Raw genomic sequence first — 19,658 nt, 5'->3', positions numbered from 1 at the left:
TCTCAGCCATGGACCTTTTGCTTTCGTTTTTGGATTTCCCCTTTTGGATTTATTCTGGACTGTTCGCCTTGGCCACACCTCCCCGGATCACCAGCACCATATGCCCCCCCCCCCCCCCCCCCCGCCCCTGGTTCTCAAACTTTTTGGACCAAGTACCACCCCTAATCCAACCAAAGCATCCAAGTACCACCTACAAGTCATGATCTCATAGGAACCCCAGAAATTCTCAATGACCAACATGAGCGCGCGTGCACACACACTCACACATACATATAATAAATATTATAATAATAAACTTTATTTGATATAGCGCCTTTAAAGGTGGCTTCTCAAAGTGTTTTACAGAAAAAAAAAACATTAACAACAACTAATAAAAAAGCACCATTTCAGTGAGAGGGGTGAGCCTGTTTAGTTGAGCAAAGCAGATGTGAATTAATTTTTTGAGCCTTGATACAATTCACAACAGAGTCTAACAGATATTAAATTGTCAGGCATTTTCTTGATGGCAAAGGTCTCGCGGTGGATGTTGTAATGCGTACATTAATTTCTGGAGCAACCTCTCTAATTCGTGCAACTACACTGTTATGTCGGCTTGTCATTGCTCTAGCACCGTCTGTAAAAACTCAGACCCATTTTATCCAGTCGAGGCCATTCTCTTGGATAAATTCATTCAGAAGCTGAAATATGTGCTCTCCTGTAGTTCCTGTTGGTAGCGGTTTACAGAACAGAAAGTCTTCATGGGACGTACCCTCAAACTCGTATCTAACGTAAACGAGCAAATTGGCCAAATCGACTACAGACTTATCTAATTGCAGTGAAAAACATCTGCTCATCTTAACGCGCTCTATCAGTGTACTTTTGATATAATCCTTCATTTCAATAATTCTATGAATGACTGTGTCTTTCGGGGGGGCAGCGGGTCGAGCTGTTTAGCAGCTTTTTCTCTACACATAATACGCGTCAGCTCTTTTGCCAAGGTAAATAAGGTTCTTCAAAAATAGTGTAGCTTACCTGCTTTAGCAATACGCAAGCTTGCATTTTTCCGCGTTTCCGTTTTTATTTCCGTATTTATTTAAAGTTTTTATTTCATGCGCATGGGAGCGAAACACAGAGACGCTCGGTGTATTTTTCTCAAATTAGAACAGTTCTTAAATATTTTTCTGTTATCACGCTTTCCTGTGCTCACAAGATTACCTGCGTTCGTAGCACGTATTTCTATGCATTCCTGTGTTTAGAACGTTGGCATAGTTCCAAAATCACGCACATTCTCCTTTCTCCCTATTTGCTGGAGATAAAGTAGCTTTTTTTAAATACAATTGGTCACTTGCATCCGTAGCACGCATTCCTATAGAGTGGTATAGAATTACAGAGTATCTCTTGTGTCCACTGAAGTATTAGTGCGCACTGTATCGTAGTACGTAGGCTGCGTATTCGACACGTATTAAAATACAAAATATGAAAACCCGTCCCGATTTTTCAGCGCACACGACACATTTCCAGGGTCATTTGGCGTACCACTTGGCGGCACTCCACGTACCACTGCCGGTACGCGTACCACAGTTTGAGAACCACTGCCCTAGTGTTTCCTTCCTCACTATTCTGGATTGTGTCATCCGCATAGGGTCCGGAAAGAACTGTTCGTTACAGTTATATTATAATCTGTCTCGACCTACTTTACAGAAATCAGAAAGAAGACCACCAAGCTTTGATGCACTGACCTCCAAAGATGTCTGCTTTTAAACCCCCTGGAAATGTTTCTGTGACAGGAAATTTAAAAATACTTTGTCTGACCAATTTGGGTGATGATTAAGACTGAAAGGACACAAAATAGCCAGTGATAAAATGCTCAGAAGGCCTTTAGCATGTTCAACTGTGATTCTGGTGTGTATAAATCAACAATATACTGTACAGTATGTGTTTTGCAGCCGTATTGGCTGAGGGCCACTGATCTGCACTGATCACTGAGGAGACAGGATATGCAGAGCACCTGGCTGTAGTGAGAAGTCACACACCAGCAGGTGTTCTGGTTTATTTAAACACTGTCTAATCTTTCCTCTGCGATCTGGTATTATGACACTTCACTTTTGAACTACCAGCCAGTGTTTCCCAGTGAAGTCCTCCCTGTTCCAGTTTTCCCATTTCCTGACCAGCCTGGACCGCCTGGGAACCCTTGCCATTGTTGTGTGGTCCAGCTTTCCTGCAGGCTACAGAGTGCAGAAGAGAGGCTGGGACCCCGCTTCAGAACCGGACTCAGTAGGTGCTGAGGTTCCCCAGCCCGGTCTCTGGCATGCCTCCCCGGTCTGTCCTGACGACATGTGCTGGCCTGCTCATTTTGGATAAGACCCCTGAAGATAGCATATGCTATGCTCAGCAAAGAATTTGGTGCGCCTTCTGAATGACCGAACCAACCATGAGTGTCCTTCTCAGCTCCATCAGCCCTGCACTGCGTCATGCATGATTATTAAAGCCAGATGAACTGCATGTATAACATTCAAAGGTGTGATTTAACACCCTTTACTTATCGTTTGGTTTTTAAGCAAGTACACCATACCTCATCTCAGTTCTAAAGTCTAGCAAACAGCTTTGTCGAGAACACAAGCAGGCATACAGTAAGCCTAATATAGGTTGCTTGAGCTTTTGAAGTGAATAGTTCCACAGTCTATCAACAGCAATAAACAAACAGTGTGGTGTGCCATCCCAGTGGTGATTAACCACATGTGACATCACGTCTATTAATGAATTACTTAAAATAAATTTTAGTAAATCAAATTCATGAATGAGCTGCAGCCATATCACCCTGCAGCTCTCAACTGGCTACCCACTGAAGCTAAACAGGGTTGAGCCTGGTCGGTACCTGGATGGAAGACCTCCTGGAAAGCTATGGTTGCTGCTGGAAGTGGTGTTAGTAGGACCAGTGGGGGGTGCCCACTCTGCAGTCTGTGTGGGTCCTAATGCCCTGGTATAATGGTGGGGACACTATACTGTATTGGGTGCCGTCTTTTGGATGAGATGTTAAACCGAGGTCCTAATTCTCAATGGTCATTAAAGATATCTGGGCATTTCTCGATAAGAGTAGGGAGTTATCCTAGTGTCCGGGCCAAATTTTCCCCCCTCTGCTTTTACTGTGGCCTCAAAATTGTCCCCATGTATGATGGGCTTGCACTTGCCCTGTGATGTACTGGTGCCCCATCCAGGGTGTACCCTGCCTTGCGCTCGTTGCTTGCCAGGTAGGCTCTGGGTTCCCACGACACCATATGGTATAAAGCGGTTTGGAAAATGACATGACATTTTAGTTAATTTTCTATCATCCTCTACTTCACTATTGATTTTCTAGTAATTAGAAAAAGAACAAACATATTAAATTATATTTGCAATATATATTTGACCTGGGGCATATCAATTAGCTGACTGTGACTGTGATATTTGTAGTGGCAAATAAATGTCCGAGGTCTGCATTGGTTCGGTGAGCGTTACGTTAGCCAGGGTTTTGTTGAGATACACTCACTCTAGGAATCTTGGGCATTTCAAACTTGCATTGATGTTACTGAGAGATACTCTCTTCCCTCAATCAGTGCAATCTCTTCTCTAAGACATAGCACAGCTTACAGAGTGTTTAATAACACTTGTCTATGTCAGGTGGGAAAGTTCAAGGTGAGCAAGTTTAAGGAGTGCTGGTACCATAGGTTATCATTCTCCCCTTCTGGTACAGGAGTTGTAGTTGTAAAAGGGATCTGTCAGGGTGATAGTTTTATTTTTTAAATTGCTAACTTCAAAGAAATAGATAATAAATAGAAGTGAATTGGTGATCTGGATTAAATACATGCTTAAGTTTGGGAAACATTCAGACTTACTTTCCATATCAAAAACCTTCCATTTCACCTTCTCCTATCTTCTAACTAAAACACTGAAACATAGGTTGCTCTTGCAGGTGGTTTTGGTAGACCAGTAGGTAGCATTCTTTCCTCTGGTCCAGAAATTAAAAAAAGGAATGGTATGAAATACCATCCTTTGCCTGAGACATTAATCTGAGGTCCTGATTACTGGTTATTAAGGATATCCCCCAGTACTTTTTGAAAGGTAAGACCTTGTAATTCTTGGAAATGAAAGGATCTACATGCTGAGGGCTTTTTGATTACATTTTTTACAAAAATAAATTAGAAAAAAATAAAAATAAATATAAGGAATTATTATTAGTAATACTATAATGGACTATGAATGCTCATTCATTAATTTATATTAAAGAGCAACTTTAAGATCCCATCGTGTCTCGAAGTGCCCTGGGGATTATGGAACCGTTAGATTGGGCCAATTCCAAAAGAATGCATCCTTATAAAGTATTATAAATGTATGATAGCCCATTACCATCTAAGATATCCTGTATAATAGGACACACAATAATATGTGCCCAATAATTAACTAACTAATTAGAAGTGGGAAGCTAGGTCTTACTTAGCCCAGGTAGGTTATTATGATCCTACACAAACAATGTTTACCATTAGAAAAGTCCCACTTAAAGCTTGCAATTAATTGCTGTAGGTGAAGAATGGTTGTATTCATTACAAATCTTCCCCCTTAATCCCATTTGTCGAGGTAATTTGCTATTTATTGTACATTTTTTAAGTTCCATCAATATTAGTAAACTCTTTGTTAATATATTGCAGCAATTATTTTCTAAATGTTACTGCATATAAACTACGTATTTTCCACTGGTAGTAAATATGTATTTGTGTTTTGTTTTAAAGTCCTATAAAGTAAAAAAATATATATGTTCACCTTGTAGTACATATTGGTATAAAGTATTTTGTTGTTATTCATAATTTAATTCATACCCTTTCCTTGAAAGAAAGCATTTGTTAAAACTTAATTGCTATAGTTTCATTTAAATGGATTAGTGTATTTAGTCATTTTTTTGTATTCTGTTTTAGAAAAAATGTAATATAGTATACTCTGAAAAGACACATAATATATATATAATGTTGAATGCAGCTTTATTTATAAGACTGACAAAGAATGTAATTCTCATATGAGCTGCCCTAAATTATTTACACAGAAATGTTTAATTTGATACAAGGCATTTACAGAATTTTCTCTATAGTGCTATTAATACTACAGATTATTTCTATGATCCAATTCTTAAAAAGTACCACTAATCCATATTGCTTTTTTCTGTTTGCTTTAAAATAGTTTTTCTTAGCTTTCATTTTGGAAAGTATCTGTAAAATGTGTTTTCACAAGATGAAAGCAAGTGAAATTAATAATTTATTATTGTTCTTTAAGGAATATAAAGACACAATTGCACACAGCATCATTTTCCTTTGCTTCTAAGAAGAAGAAAACTATGATACCTTGAAATAAAAGAAAACATGTTTTTACAATAAAATAATTAAATTCTCTACTAATTAGATATTGCTTATCCCTGTAGAACTGGTATGTGTATATTGGTAGGTCTGGCAATTTTTTAAGAGCATTTAGTCTTTTCAACAGTAACACTGAAATCAAACCCTCTTAATGAACTGATAACCTCAGTTAATCAATATCTCTCTGCAGTTAAAGGTTAAAAGAATGGCCCGGAGGATGGGGAATTAATAAGTTTGACTAGTCTAGATCTCAGACACAAAGGTCTGAAATGTGTTCACCATTTCTCCAGTAAGAAATAAATTCCTTTCTTAAGTCTCAGGGAATTATTACTTAATTTATCAAATCCTTCTTCTCCTGCTGATGTTACCGCTACCTGGATTGCTTATATGACTAATATCTTCTTTTGCTAACCATAATAGTAATAATACACTCAAAAAATGCTAACACTGGTACAGCAGTTTTCTCTTAATAAATTACTTTAAAATGTTATTTTTTCATAAATGGTAACAAAAAATTATGTTGACTTTTATTACAAATATCATTGAGTGCATATAAGGTTCTGTTCATTTGAAATGATGACAGTTATATGTTTTTGAAAGAGAACAAAGGACAGTTGATGTTTATACTGCATATTGGCATTAATTAATATTCTTATTCGTATTTGAAATATAAAATAATTAAATGAACATGAAGTACTACTGTATATAATATCAACTAGTTAACCTAAAAAGAAATCACGTTAGTTAAAAGTTTAAAAGAATACTATACCAGTATTGTTCTGATAATTGTGAAGTGAATTGTGACTGGAATCTTGAATCTATTACAGTACATACTGTATGTACAGATTTAGTACAGGAACATTACTCTATTTAAAACATTGTCCTTTACTAGTTTAATCCACTTCCCACTTCCATTACTCTCCTTTTTACACTTTGTCCCATTTAAACATACATTAAAGTATTGGAAAATAAAAGAAACTGGAATACAGAAATATGTGCCGGTTTTACTGTGTATGTAGTTGTGTCTTGTAGGGCCTTAGATCAGTATCCACGAGCTATTTCTATCTTTCTGGTAATTATACAAAATATTCGACTAATCTTCAGTTTTAGAGACCTTGATAGAAAACAGCCCAGTGAATAAGAGAGGTCTGGGTATCATAAGCATGCCTGGAAAACGTGGGTGACAGAAGTCTGTATGCATAATTCCTCAGAACAATCATTTTAAGTCTTAATTGCCCACCTTTTAGATAGCGTTCAAGGTTTCATTCTCTTTCTCTCTCCCTTTCCCCTGTTAAGAGGGTGTTGTGTCAAAGTCTATTACCTCTGCTGGACGTCTCTCTCCCTTCAGTTAAAAAAATAGAACCATCAGCAGAGGTTTGCCAGGTCGATAAAGCTTTTAGATTTGGAGATGTTTTCAGGGAGCCCATTTCCTGCGGCTAAGAGTTGTTAATGGAGCTTAAGGAATTATCTTATGACTCTCGGTTTGAGAGCATTTTATTTCCCCGCTCCTGTTCCCTTGTCGAGGCTGAATATGCTGCTGTCAAACTCGCTTAATGAAAAGTAACGCGTCGCTGATTACAGTTTTATTTGGGCTCTATGTAAAAAGCGCTGTTAATTTAGCATCCCCTCCTCTGTGTGTTTGAATTTGCCATGGATGAATGATTTAGAGTCTCTCAGTTTAAAGACAATCTCTCTCACACACACACTCAGACTGCCCCCCCCACCCCTCCCACCCCCGTTTTTAATTCCAAGGTAGCCACTATATTTTACAGATATATTTTCTTTCAGTTTAGCAATGGCCGCTTTACACCAGTAGTGTTTAATGGCTACATTTCTCCTAGCTTGGCATCAGTACGCCTTTTAATCGTCCTTGAAACTATTTCTCTTTTGATATATTGTAAACTTTTGATCAGTTCTGTAAAAGTCACCCTTAAATCAGGGCTAAACCTTTCATTGGATAGACTCCCAATGTAGATATTAGTAAACTGCTGTATATTTTTATAAAGTGGAGAAGAACCTTACTGTTTTTAATCATATTAACATGTTTTATGGGTATTTTAATTTGTTCTTAGAAGCTGTTTTGTTATCGTACAAGCTTTAACGTCTGTTTAATAGAGATATGATCTCCTGGGATATTACAAGAAACCTCTTATGGTGCCCTCCAGATTGATTGTGAAGTTTATAAATTGCACTGTTTTCATAAAAATCTATCCCTGTGTCGCATATTTAGTTCTGCAAACCTTACCATGTTGGTCAGTTGTTATTTCTCAAAAAACTTCACAGTATGAGTCATTACCCATTATACAGGATACAAATAATTCTTTTTTTTATTCAATGACACTAGCATAAACGTATTTTGTTTCTTTCGGATTCTAGTCTTACGTCACAGTTTTTAGATCAAAGTGTTAAATTTGAATTTAAGGCGATTTATTCAAAAACGTGTTTACTTAAAAAATATTGTCACATTACTGCACTAGCAGATGATACCTTTTCAACTTACCATTCAAGACACAGTGAGAAGAAAACATTGTGCCGTGCTCAAGTTATATTTTGCTTGAAAATAATTTGCTTTGTCCGAAAGATTTCACTTAGAAGATCTCAATCGCATGGCGTCTGCATTAAAATTCATTATTGCTGCGCCTCTCGCTGTAACACCTCTCCCTCGAGAATAGACTTTTTGCCATTACTGTCAAGTACCCTTGACTCTTTATTTTTGCCCTTTTATCTATTACAACTAATTCGAGTTCCTTTGCCCTTTTCAGTTAAAGACGTGGCTTCCAGTAAAGCCTTTCCCTGACGCAGATATCACAGGGTGCAGAGCCTTTAGAAATTGAGGGGTTAGTGTCAAAATGAAAATTTCACTTCAAATTATCTTGGCTGTTGCACATTTTAGCAACTCAGGCGCTTGTCTTAGCCTTTTGACAGTTGGATCAGCACGGAGGTTTAGATATTTCGATAATATTATCTAGTAGACAGAGAAAGTCAATACAATGACATGAAATATGACTGTAAACATCCCAATTATAGCTGATTAGAGAGGATAAAATAAAGTTAATCTTGTTTTGATGCTACTTTCTAAATAAGTAGTGTTACTATTTTTTCAACACACAAACCAACCACAACACAATTGTCAACCTGCATAAAAAAATAATTTCATAGGTCTGATTTAACCTTTTTAAAACATTTCATACAGCATTCCTGGTGAACATGATTTGAGTGTAATAATATAAACAGACCATTCACAGTATTGCTAAAGAATGTCCATTTGAGCAATTGCATACTATCTGTTATACTGATACTGTTCAAAAATAGGAATTAAGAGTTTTAATTTTAAATAAAATTTATTTTTTAATTAATTCAAGACTTTGCTTTTTCAAGATGATTTTGGTCAGGTACGTGGTACGTTATTGAGAGTGGTTCTGTGTCTCTTTGAATCGATTATGATGTGGTGTTACTATTTTAGAAGGCGTTATACAACATTTGAAATACTGTAACCTCAAGAGCTTTTTAGCAGTAAAACTCTCTTTAACAGTCTACTAAAATCTTTGAGTAGTTATAAACTGTCATTTAAAAATATTTTCTATCTTACCCTATTTTATGAGCAATTTGTACAGGGAACTAAGTTGTTGTTGTAAGGTAATAATATTATTAATTTTCTTTGTATTTTTTAAATAATCGTCTTGGTTGTCTATTAAATTATTTTACAATATCTCATGGAGCAGACCTAAAACGACATGTTCATGTCAGACAAAGGTGAGACGTTCATGGTAAATTTATCGACTCTGATGGTAAGCAAAATTAAATAAAGATACAGTAGTTATATGGTTTAAAAAATATGTGCATTAGTCATTACTCGTGCGCTTAATGAAAAAGACATCTGTTTCCCTTTAGTTTTACTCTCTTAGTGTTTACGTTTCAGGACCAAGGATAGTTAATTTTCATAATTCAACCAGACAACACTTGTACCTCCGAAACACACCATTTATTTCAGTGAACATACTTTGACATACTGTACCCTTCCAATTTTAAGAAAACTAGTGCAGTTGTGTATTTTTAATCTTTTTTTCAGCAGTGATACTCTCGAGCGTCATTGGCTAACAATGACAGAACTCAGAATATTCAGCTAGATATTTTAATATTTGCATGCTGTAAAAGAAAAGAAGAAAAATTAAAACTTGTTTTGTCTTTGTAAACGTTTTTTTTTTTAAATGTAAACTTTCATTTATACCTCTACATAGGTTTACGTGCTTTAAAACGAAAATAAATACTTTTCACACTGATCCCTTTTGGGGAGTTTCACTAGTGAAATATTATCAATATAACAATGCATAAGTACCCCTTGACTAATTAAATATAAATGTGATTCCAACATCCTTGACAGAAAAGTGTCATATTCAAATTACACATCTCGTTTTAGGTTTTAAAGAGTACATCCCAGAGTGTTTTATTATATCTCAAAGCGAAATTTGGTTAAGAGCAGAACATTTTGTTTCCCGTTTTAGGGAATGTCATATTGTCTTTGTTTGATTCTTGGAGCTGTAAAGTAGAAACTTGTCCTTTAATTACATTGTTAGCATTTCCAATTGAACGTCCCAGAGCACCTGTCTCCAATATAGAACCTTTGGTAGTCGCCCAAGAAACTGTGGTGTTGGTTAACGCTTGATTCAAAGTGCTGTGCCTAAATAAAGGGTCATGGAAAACCCCATCCACCCAGTTTCTGAGAGTGGTGACTGGTGAATCCTGTTGTCTGTCTATAACATTCACAGGAGATGAAACCGCAGGAGAGGATGGGATGACCTGTTGACATTTGAGCATGCACGATGGATACTCAGTTTGGTTTAAAGACGTGGCAGTTTGCGCCAGCGACCAGATTCTTGGCTTGCTGTCTAGTATTTGGTGGCCTTGTGGGAAGCATGCTTTTGTCTGCCTCCCGCTTGTAAGGTCGTGTTCACAATCTTCTGAAGACGTTTTCAGACAGCTTTTATTCAATTCCTGATTCTCTTCAATAGAAGCTGGTATGGAGATCTTTAAGGGTGTTTCTTTCAGGTGATCGTTCGGACCATCAGTTGTCCTCATATGGGTGTTCATGTGAAACTGATTCTTCAGCTCGCATTCGGAATTCTCCGACTCAATAGCATCAAAGTCGTCTAGATCACTTAGTTGCAGGTCTTTATCCCCTCTGCTTCGGTTTTCTATATCAGAAAAAATAGTAAACAGCAAAAGTTTAATTCAGAAAAGATTAAGCTCACTACTTTTGGGGAGAACTGCGCTTTGAAAACATACATGAAAGCTTCGAAAATGTGTCCTATATAATAAAATCCTCGCGGTTCAACAGCCTACTGACAATAAACACGTTCAAAAACTATAATAGATGTTTCATAGAACACTGTTTTAGCCTTACAAAAGCCACAGTACAGGATATTAAGTTAATTATTTAAAGGTTTAGAAATATAATTTATGTATAGGCTTAGTTACAATTTGCTTCTGCTTGAAAGTTCATTAAGACATAAAATCATATACCGATGGAGGTTTTAAAATACCATTAGTTCAAATAATAATAATAATAATAATAATAATAATAATAACGTGATTATGCACAACGTGTAGGTAAGGTACTAACTGTGACGGTACATTGACATTTACATTATCATTATCTCTTTTCTATACGATGGAAACAGATGTCTGATCAAACATATTATAGAAGAAAGAAAGCTAACCATCGTCAGTCTTTTCACTTTTTATGTGTTCCTCCTGGGACAGCTCTTCTTCATCGTCATCGTATCTCTTATCGTCTGAACATTTGTTACGCGGAGGCCAGGTCATTTTATTTTCCTTCTTCAGTCTCCTCCTGGCATTAGCGAACCAGGTGGAGACTTGTGTGAGGGTCATTTTGGTGATGATGGCGAGCATGATCTTCTCTCCTTTAGTCGGGTAAGGGTTTTTCCTGTGCTCCTGAAGCCAAGCTTTCAGAGTGCTTGTTGTTTCACGAGTAGCATTTTTCCTTCTTGTTCCTCCGTCCATTGTGCCATACCTAAATCCAACAAAAAGAATGGCTTTGTAGAATTCTATTTTGGTCCTGACAATCTACTGTATATCATAAGAATAAAAGACCTTGATAATTATTTTTCAAGTAATTGTCGAGAAAAATGGTGTTTAGTTAATTCAAATAAGAATTATTTGATGTTCAAATGTTCTCAAGAGGTCCCCCGAAGGATTTATTTTTGGGGGGGAGTACTGTACTGTATATTGCGTATTATTGTCACGCGCTGTAAACTGAGTTAAATTCAGTGTAATGATGTAAGATATTTCCAGATTACAAAAGAAAACAGCCGGTGTGAAAACTGCTTGATTGTGTGCTAAAATCCTCAGGTATAAAAGCACCAGGGGCGCATCTCTTTAAGTCTGCAGTCAGTAGTATTGTTTGAAAATACTAATTAAAAGTAATTGTTTTTTTCACGACTCAAGGGAACAGATATTTATATAAAGTAATTTTAACCTAGCTTAATTACCTAATCAGGTATTTAAACAAGTTTATTACTGGTACAAGCGCTTTCTTACTGCAAAAAATGTAGGCCTTGTATGAATAATTAATGAACATCAGTAAATTGTGAGGAATGGTCTCACTGAGCAAATTGGCTTAATTCATTATTTACCAAATGGGAAGGGAGTAAAATTCAGCAGGCTGCTCTGCACCTTTCAGATATATCGTTATTCTTCTACATTATAGCAAATATTTAAGACGTTAGTCATGCATTTAGCGTGTTTCAATTATTCAGAACGTTAAGAATATTATCACGGTATTAGGTCCAAATTCTTTTAAGGTGAAATAAGGTGGAAGATTGTGGGTTTTGTATTGGGTGGGTTCTTGCTTTATGCTTGAAAACAAAGTTCTGTACTCATATCGCCAATAAAACCCCGCGCTGCATACATGAATACACATATACATTGTTGTACATAAAAATCTTTACCAAATTATTCTTAATGTTATTGTTAATGAAGACGTTTTGATGTTGTCTTCATTGATTAAAATGGACATACAAAGTTTATTGTAAACTGTTTTTGGAACATATGCACTAAAGTGGAACGGACCTCTGTTGTATCAGATGTATTTATGCAACACACTGCAATCTTAGACATGGTCTCTCTTTTGCTCTTTATATTATATACTTTACCTGTCATACTGATACTGCCCCAAGGCAGGATCATAAGGATAGTAAGCGGCAGCCTGTGTGATCCCCGCATGCGCAGAGGCTGTTCCCTCTTTTGTGTCAAATGTACTCTGAAACATGCACGAACATACAACTGGTGAGGCTGTTTGATAGTGATCTTCAAAGTCATAGACAAGACTGTATCTGCCAAAAGTATTAACGTGAATCTCAAGAGAACCAACACATCATAAATAACAAATCATAATGTACTTAACACAGCTGTGTTCCAGTCTTCAGAATACGTGAATAAGTACATGAACAAATACAATTAACCAGTAAAAGAGTGCATTTTACTTTTACACAATCGTCTTCAAATAATGTATCCCACATTCATTTAATGTAATTTACATGACGTACATTCATATGTAGTTATAAAATCGTTTTTTAGACTTTTATTAACATTGTTTGTAAACTGTTTCCTATTGAGAAAGTAATTTCCTTTACGTTCAGATGTGTATTTTTTAATATCACACTAACAGCGAATTATAATTCAGTATGCCATTTCAAGACAGCGAAATATAAAAAGAGAACACATTTTTTAATCTGCGTAGCTCCACGACCTTTTAAATAAATAGTGTGTTTAATTTAATTAAACCCTTCAATATGGGAAAAATGTTTCATGAAGTTCTTCTTAAAGAGAATTGACGTTCATCCACTGAAATTTTACAATAATTCAAAACGAGCTGATCGGTTGTCACCTGTAATCTAAGCCATAATTAATTGGTCGACTTGCCCTGACAATGCAGCGGTACAATTGCCAATTAGTTCAAACTGAATAAAGCCGCTGTTGAGGCTGAAAAGATAAATCACAACCATCAAACTGCAACGCATTTGATTGAAAGGAGCACTTTGTGGAGGACAAGAGGTGTGACTATGTAAGCTCTAATTGGTGCTGATATAATAATCAATGGCTGAGAGAAGATCAGAGAAATGCTTACCAGGGAGTAGAAAGCTGACGCATCGGTGCCATAAGTGACATAGTTCCCATAGCCTTGACTGCTGGTGTAGGGGTTCCCATAGACACCAAGAGCCGCTGCAGAGTTAAGCTCATGTCTCGCAGTGGCCAGAAGCCTGCTCTCATAAACAGGACAATAAACTGGCGTTTGGGCAGTGGCTGCCACGCCGGATTCTGCCAGAGTTCTGCTGCTAGATTCGCAGCAAGTAGTTAAGGAATTGGTGGTCATCAGGAACTGGAAGGAAAATAAACACCGTAACTTGGCAGGCTGTTTTATTCATCGTTGCAAAAATAAAAGGTTCCTATAAAATGTCAGTAAAACATGTACGGAGCATAAAATTATGTTCTAAAGCTTGAATGGATCACACTAGATTTAAGTAAAACGCTTAAATTAAACGAATAACCACTATAATTTTGAAACGATCTGCCCTACGGGGCTATCTATATCCCCCAAAAGGCAAAGAACTGTGGATCACTGCCAAAAAACAGTTGTATAGCACTCCAAACCATTCTACTGTGATTTCTTGTTTATACAAAACACTTTGACATTAAGATGATGTGTGCACAGATAAAGATATAAAGCACATAGACTGTTATCTCGAACCCCCACAACATCGCAAAAGGTTGGCTTTCGCAGTTTTCGAATCACCTTTATCTCTGAATGAACACAGGTATTACAAAGTCCTCTAATGTTATACATTTTTTGAAACGGGACTTCACGAATCGTTTTCTTTTTCCTCAAAGTGCCGGTAAAGATATCGAAAATCAATAGTGCCTTAAATTCAACTGAAACTCCCTCTGATAATCAATAATGTGAATCTTACCTGGGGTGCAGACGAGTAAGGATATCCAAATTGTGGGTATGACATGGTAGAGAGATCCCAATATCCAGAAATAAAGAGAGACGGCTGGTCTCCACGCTATTGCAGCCTTGCTGTGTTTCACTGTACCAATTGATTGGTAAGCACAGTCTCCTAGATGCTTATAGGGCGAAGCAGAATACCATATTTAATTTGTTAAAATGCTTCTCCAACGGGTTTCAAAAATGCATCAGTTATCTTTGGTAGGTCCTAAACTCTTTTTAAGATGTAATCGCGTGAGAGTGCAATGAAACACGTTTGCACAGATTAATCACTTTGATGTCAGAAATACATATTTTGCTTTATAAAAAAGTAGTATAAAACACGTCAGCCCAGATGCACGTTGTTTTAAACACCAGTGACTCTGACGTCAGATGAATCCCACTCAAAATGACCAGACAAACTTTAATATGCATTCCTAGGGATAAAAATCGAAGAAGTTAATATGAATAGGGGAAAAGGTTTCTAAGGTTTTTCTTTTTTTCTTTTTTTGGAGGTGTGTGCGTGTGGGGGTGGGGGGGTGGTAGTGGTTCATGGCGGACATAATTAAATTAACCAAAGCTTTGAGGAAATGCTAGGCATAACTTATCCCAATTTAAAACTACTCGACATAATTAAGCAATGATTTTTCTTTGAGTCACTGAGGGATGGAGAACACGTTTAATTAGAAATTAATTAATGATCAGCTGCCTCACTCCGCCCTATTGTAATAATTAGTCTCAAGTACAAATGAGGCAAACGCAGTAACACAGAGACCAGTAAATCTTGCTGTAAGATTTGATTAAAAGAAGACACTGACTGAGGTTAACCCAAAACCAAAAAACATTTCCACACCAAATGTATCTAGAAACATGCGACGATGCTAACAGCAATAAATGTAAAAGTAGCAAGCATGAATCAATCTTTAGCATTTATTAAAAATGTTTAGATATGAGCCTTTATACAGTCTAAATGTCCTGAAATGCGTCGGTAAATTTTAATTATTAATGTTTGGCTCTGGTTGCTACAATGATTATTACGATGTTTTCCTATAAAGTGTCGCGTAAACGGAAATAACAAATCTCACATTTTGACACAATGCATTATAGTAATCTGTATAGACTATCCACCAATATACGTTTTCCTCTGAAAATACAGATTTAATGTTTTCCACCACCTTTTTTATGCACAAGCACATTCACACCAAACATTTCAGATGAATACAAACTTGCATACGGTATATTAAACTAGCTAAAGCTACGCAATCTGCCAAGCTCTCATGACAATTGAAAAAAAAATAATTTGATAATTGCTATTGCAATACTTGTTAGGCATTTGCAAAGCTGAAACGGGATTGGGAATGCATTATACTGTAAAACTATATAATGCGGCCTTATTTATGCTTGTTTCCGTAGTTCTTTTCTATGACATAAAACACAAACTGTATTTGGTTTTATTCCCTAAAAGTGTCAGTCTCCTAAAATACGATTTATTAATTACCAGGCTCTCTGAACAACCCCTTACACGATGGTAAATTCTTCTAAAAATCAGTTACTTGCATTTATGCTTTTATAATGTAAGCAGTATACTGTATCAAAGAAACCTGAAAGGCGTTTCAAACAACTTTAATTCGCGACCTACATGAAATAACTCTTTTTTCGTAGAGGTGGTGAATGTATGTAGCTCCATGGTGTGCTGACTTGCTTAGAGAATCCCGGGTTCAGACATGTGAATAGCCCCAGGGTCACACTCAAATTAATGATGATGTTCTCCTCTTTTCCCCAGCTGGAAGACTGCCTGCAAGAAACGAATCTGCCTACACTGACAGCTCGATTGAGGGTGATTGATGACTATCTAGAGACCAGCCAACATAATATAATATCTGCTGCATAATTGCTTTCATTTACAGATGAAAGTACTTGTCCCCAAATTAAGTTAGGTTACATGAAACAAGTTGTTGGCATTTCGAATACTCTGAAAAATAATGAATGCGCTGTAAAATTAAAATTAACCAGGCACTTCAACGCTAGAATACCCGTAAGTAACGAAAATGAACGCTATACGTAGGTCAAATGACAATTCCAGGTCCTTGCCCCATTTTAATCTTAACTCATTTACTTAATGAACTCCTAAAAGTTTTGCTAAAATATTACGGAGTGAAGGGAATTGATGGTAGGGGTTTTGTCATTACCGTATGTATTTAACTATGTTATTCTTAGGTGTCTTTGGTTTCTTTATCTGACAGCGTTTACTGTAACATGCTTCCTCCCCTTAAGTAAATCCAATGTAAGCTTTTTTTTTACAGTCATACAACAAACTAAACACATTCTGTATTTAGTACGATCAGTTAATCAGCTTTAGAGATAAAAGGGCAGTTGTACATAAAGACTGCTTTTTAAAATCCGTGAAATCCAGCGTTGCAATTTGCCCAGGAGATGTCTCTTGTGTTTTCTGATGTAACGGAAGATAAGTGCCAGATAGTGACACAAGGAGCACATGAGAATACTCCTCTAGTTAAGACCAGTGCACTTTAACAGGCTTATCAGGATTTGTTTTTATTACGTCTTTCATAAGCTATTGTTTAGCTTCTTAATATCTTTTACAACAAGTTGATAATTTGAATTGAATATTCAATTCAGTACAATATCATCGTTAAAGCTACAGTATGCTAAGGGTATGCAAAATTAAGGAATCCGTTACTATAATTATTTGTAAGTAAAACAGGAAAAATACTTTAGATATCAATTTCATTTTGCATGCAGTTCTAGTTCAATAAACATAGAAACCAGTAAATACGTTTTACAACCCATGGTCTATAATAATAATAATAATAATAATAATAATAATAATAATAATGTCAATGAGAACCTTTATACACCTTTATTGGATAATATAATATTGTGTAAAAATTCTAATTGGGTTAGAACTTATCTTAAAATAAGACATCAACAGTACTAATTACAACAGCAATTGAATTAGGCTTATTAAAAATAAGGAAGCATTAATACATCACACTTTCATGAAATTCTCATTTTTGAAAATCAGGGTTAATTTAACAACTGGATAAAATGAATCTATGAAATGGATGCCTTCTTTCAAGTATGTAGCGAATCGTGGTATTCTGTAGCAATGTGATTGCTGTAGCTTTGATAGACAGGTTGAGTAAGCGATCTTGTCTACATAGGCTTTTTGTATACATTTTCATTATCCCCCGCTTTGTTGGTGTTATTGGGTCTCCATGAAATATTTAGATGCACCAGTATTTGCTTTTAGAATAAAATGAAGATAGTAGTCTCTTGGAGTTCACTCAGTCTTGTTTTTCTTTAAAGATTAAAAGCCAACTTGTCACTTTTAAGATAAATGCTGAGGCTACTGCGCTTGCTTAGGGTTCAGGAATAAACGAGAACACTACTTGTATTTAAAACAGTTTTATAAACAAACATAACACTTTACGGTTTTTCACGAAAATCGACATATGCATTTAATGAGAAATAAGTGAAGATAACTGCGCTTTTCATTTTTAATTACTGTAAAGTAAAGCGGTTGACAAAACCCAAGCACAAACACACACGCCTCTGCGGGAATTCGTGGCCTGGCCACCTGTGTTCACCACGGATCCAGCAAACTACAACGTGTTGTTGCGTCACAAAACATAAATTGATCATCAATAATGCATAGCTACAGTTGGTTAAATCAACACCTCTTCATAAAAAGGTAGAGACCGACTAACTCTAAGCTTTGCATGCAGCTCTGTTGCATTTTGCCTTACTAACTATAAACTGAAACTGAAGCATAAAATCTGTATGTGTAAATACAATTGCGCACGCTTGGACATTTTTAAACAATGTGGAAAATTTAAACGACATGGATTTACTTTTTACATTAAACACAGATTCAATTTATTTAATTTATATTAAAGACGCGAATGAAGACATTTCTAAGAGATGTTATAATATGCTGCAAAAAAAGTCTTTCTAAGCATATAAAGTCCATTACCTGTTAATGCAAGCTTGTGCTAAAAGTTATAAATGACATTTTCCAGGACCACTATCACTTTTACTTCTTTAATGGACCAATTCATTTTGGAGCTTGCTGGAAAGTAAAGCAAGCATTGCTCTCCACACAGTAGCCTACACTCTTTTGCTGTATTCTGAAAACGCGGCTTTAGTCCCTGGTACTCAACGCTCACTTTCAGTTAACTCCTGTGCGGCTCTGATGACGTGTCACTGAACTGTAATGATTATTCCGCTTCTTAATGACAGATACTTTACAGATCTCACGTTTTTATAGTTCAGATAAACTTCGGAACGAACTTTTCGAAAACTTGAGAAGTTTTGTGTTCAACAAAATCAGTAGAGTTTTGCCGTTTGTGACTTTAACATTTCGGACTTAAATGTTACTGTGCACTGTACAGTATATCCTAGAAATCCCTGGAATGTTCCTTAATAACTTTATATGAATAAACCTGCCTTATCAAGAAAAGTACATTTTAAATTACATTATATAACTGCTTGTTTTTTTTAAAGGTTAAACCTGTCACGCGAAACAACCTTAGGTTGAACGTATTATAATTCATAAAACTTCTGCTATACCATTGTTATTGCAGCTGCTCTGTTATTATTCCAGCCAATAACTAAACAGTTGCATTATCATTTTATATTTACAGACTAACATGATTATATTCAAAGATAATTTAAGTGTAAAAACAAAAATCAAAGCTGATGTTTCACGAATTGTCAAAACGTCAACTGTCAAAAAGTCGAATAAAACTGAAATAAAGAAGAAGAAAAGTCAAACTTTAGATTTAAAAAGTTTCTGCAGTATATGAAAATAGGTTTATAATGTTGGTTTATAAATACACAGTATGCTGTTTCAGTTGTAAAAACATAATTCAGTTTTATATTAACCGAACTCATTAGTGATTTGCTCTAGCATTACATATTTATGCTTCCAGATATTAGTCTACCTACATGTTACTGTACTGTATGTACTCGTGATTTTTTCTTTCATTATTGAAGATATTCTGGTGTACTTAAAAAAGAAGTTCAGCTATACAAAGAGCCGATACTTTCACGATGTTGGAAAACGTGGAACCTATTTTCTTTCATTTCTGTGTTGTATAATAGCGTAAACATACCATTTATCGACAATACTGTCGATAAACTCAGTACTCTCGTTCAACAGCACATTCCACAAAGAACCTATTTACTGCTTTTAATTTGAACGCATACTTATGTTTAGGGTGATTTTAATTAATCGAAGGCTCATAAGCAAGACATCTCTGTGGATAGATGCGTTT

At 36.0% G+C, this 19,658-nt stretch overlaps 1 protein-coding gene across 2 annotated transcripts; it reads right to left on the bottom strand.

Annotated features, from left to right (window-relative positions):
* Nucleotides 1-9,535: 9,535 nt before the first annotated feature.
* On the bottom strand, nt 9,536-18,462 carry LOC148822936 (iroquois-class homeodomain protein irx-4-B-like). 2 transcript variants are annotated; one of them, XM_088929379.1, is made up of 6 exons: nt 18,356-18,462; nt 14,345-14,501; nt 13,504-13,755; nt 12,530-12,636; nt 11,075-11,388; nt 9,536-10,549 (listed from the first exon to the last, which is right to left on the bottom strand). In XM_088929379.1, exons 2-6 carry the CDS (start codon nt 14,387-14,389, stop codon nt 9,828-9,830), a joined length of 1,440 nt encoding a protein of 479 aa, XP_088785505.1. In that variant the 5' UTR covers nt 14,390-14,501; nt 18,356-18,462; the 3' UTR covers nt 9,536-9,827. The 2 variants fall into 2 exon arrangements, with proteins under 2 accessions (XP_088785505.1, XP_088785506.1); XM_088929380.1 differs by lacking the exon at nt 18,356-18,462 and having other exon boundaries at nt 14,345-14,701.
* Nucleotides 18,463-19,658: the final 1,196 nt, after the last annotated feature.

Source organism: Atractosteus spatula, chromosome 12, assembly GCF_055471065.1.
Source record: "Atractosteus spatula isolate fAtrSpa1 chromosome 12, fAtrSpa1.hap1, whole genome shotgun sequence".
In the NCBI taxonomy this organism is placed as follows: domain Eukaryota; kingdom Metazoa; phylum Chordata; class Actinopteri; order Semionotiformes; family Lepisosteidae; genus Atractosteus; species Atractosteus spatula.
The sequence above is the reverse complement of the archived record's forward strand: the minus strand, read 5'-3'. Positions and strand labels throughout refer to the sequence as shown.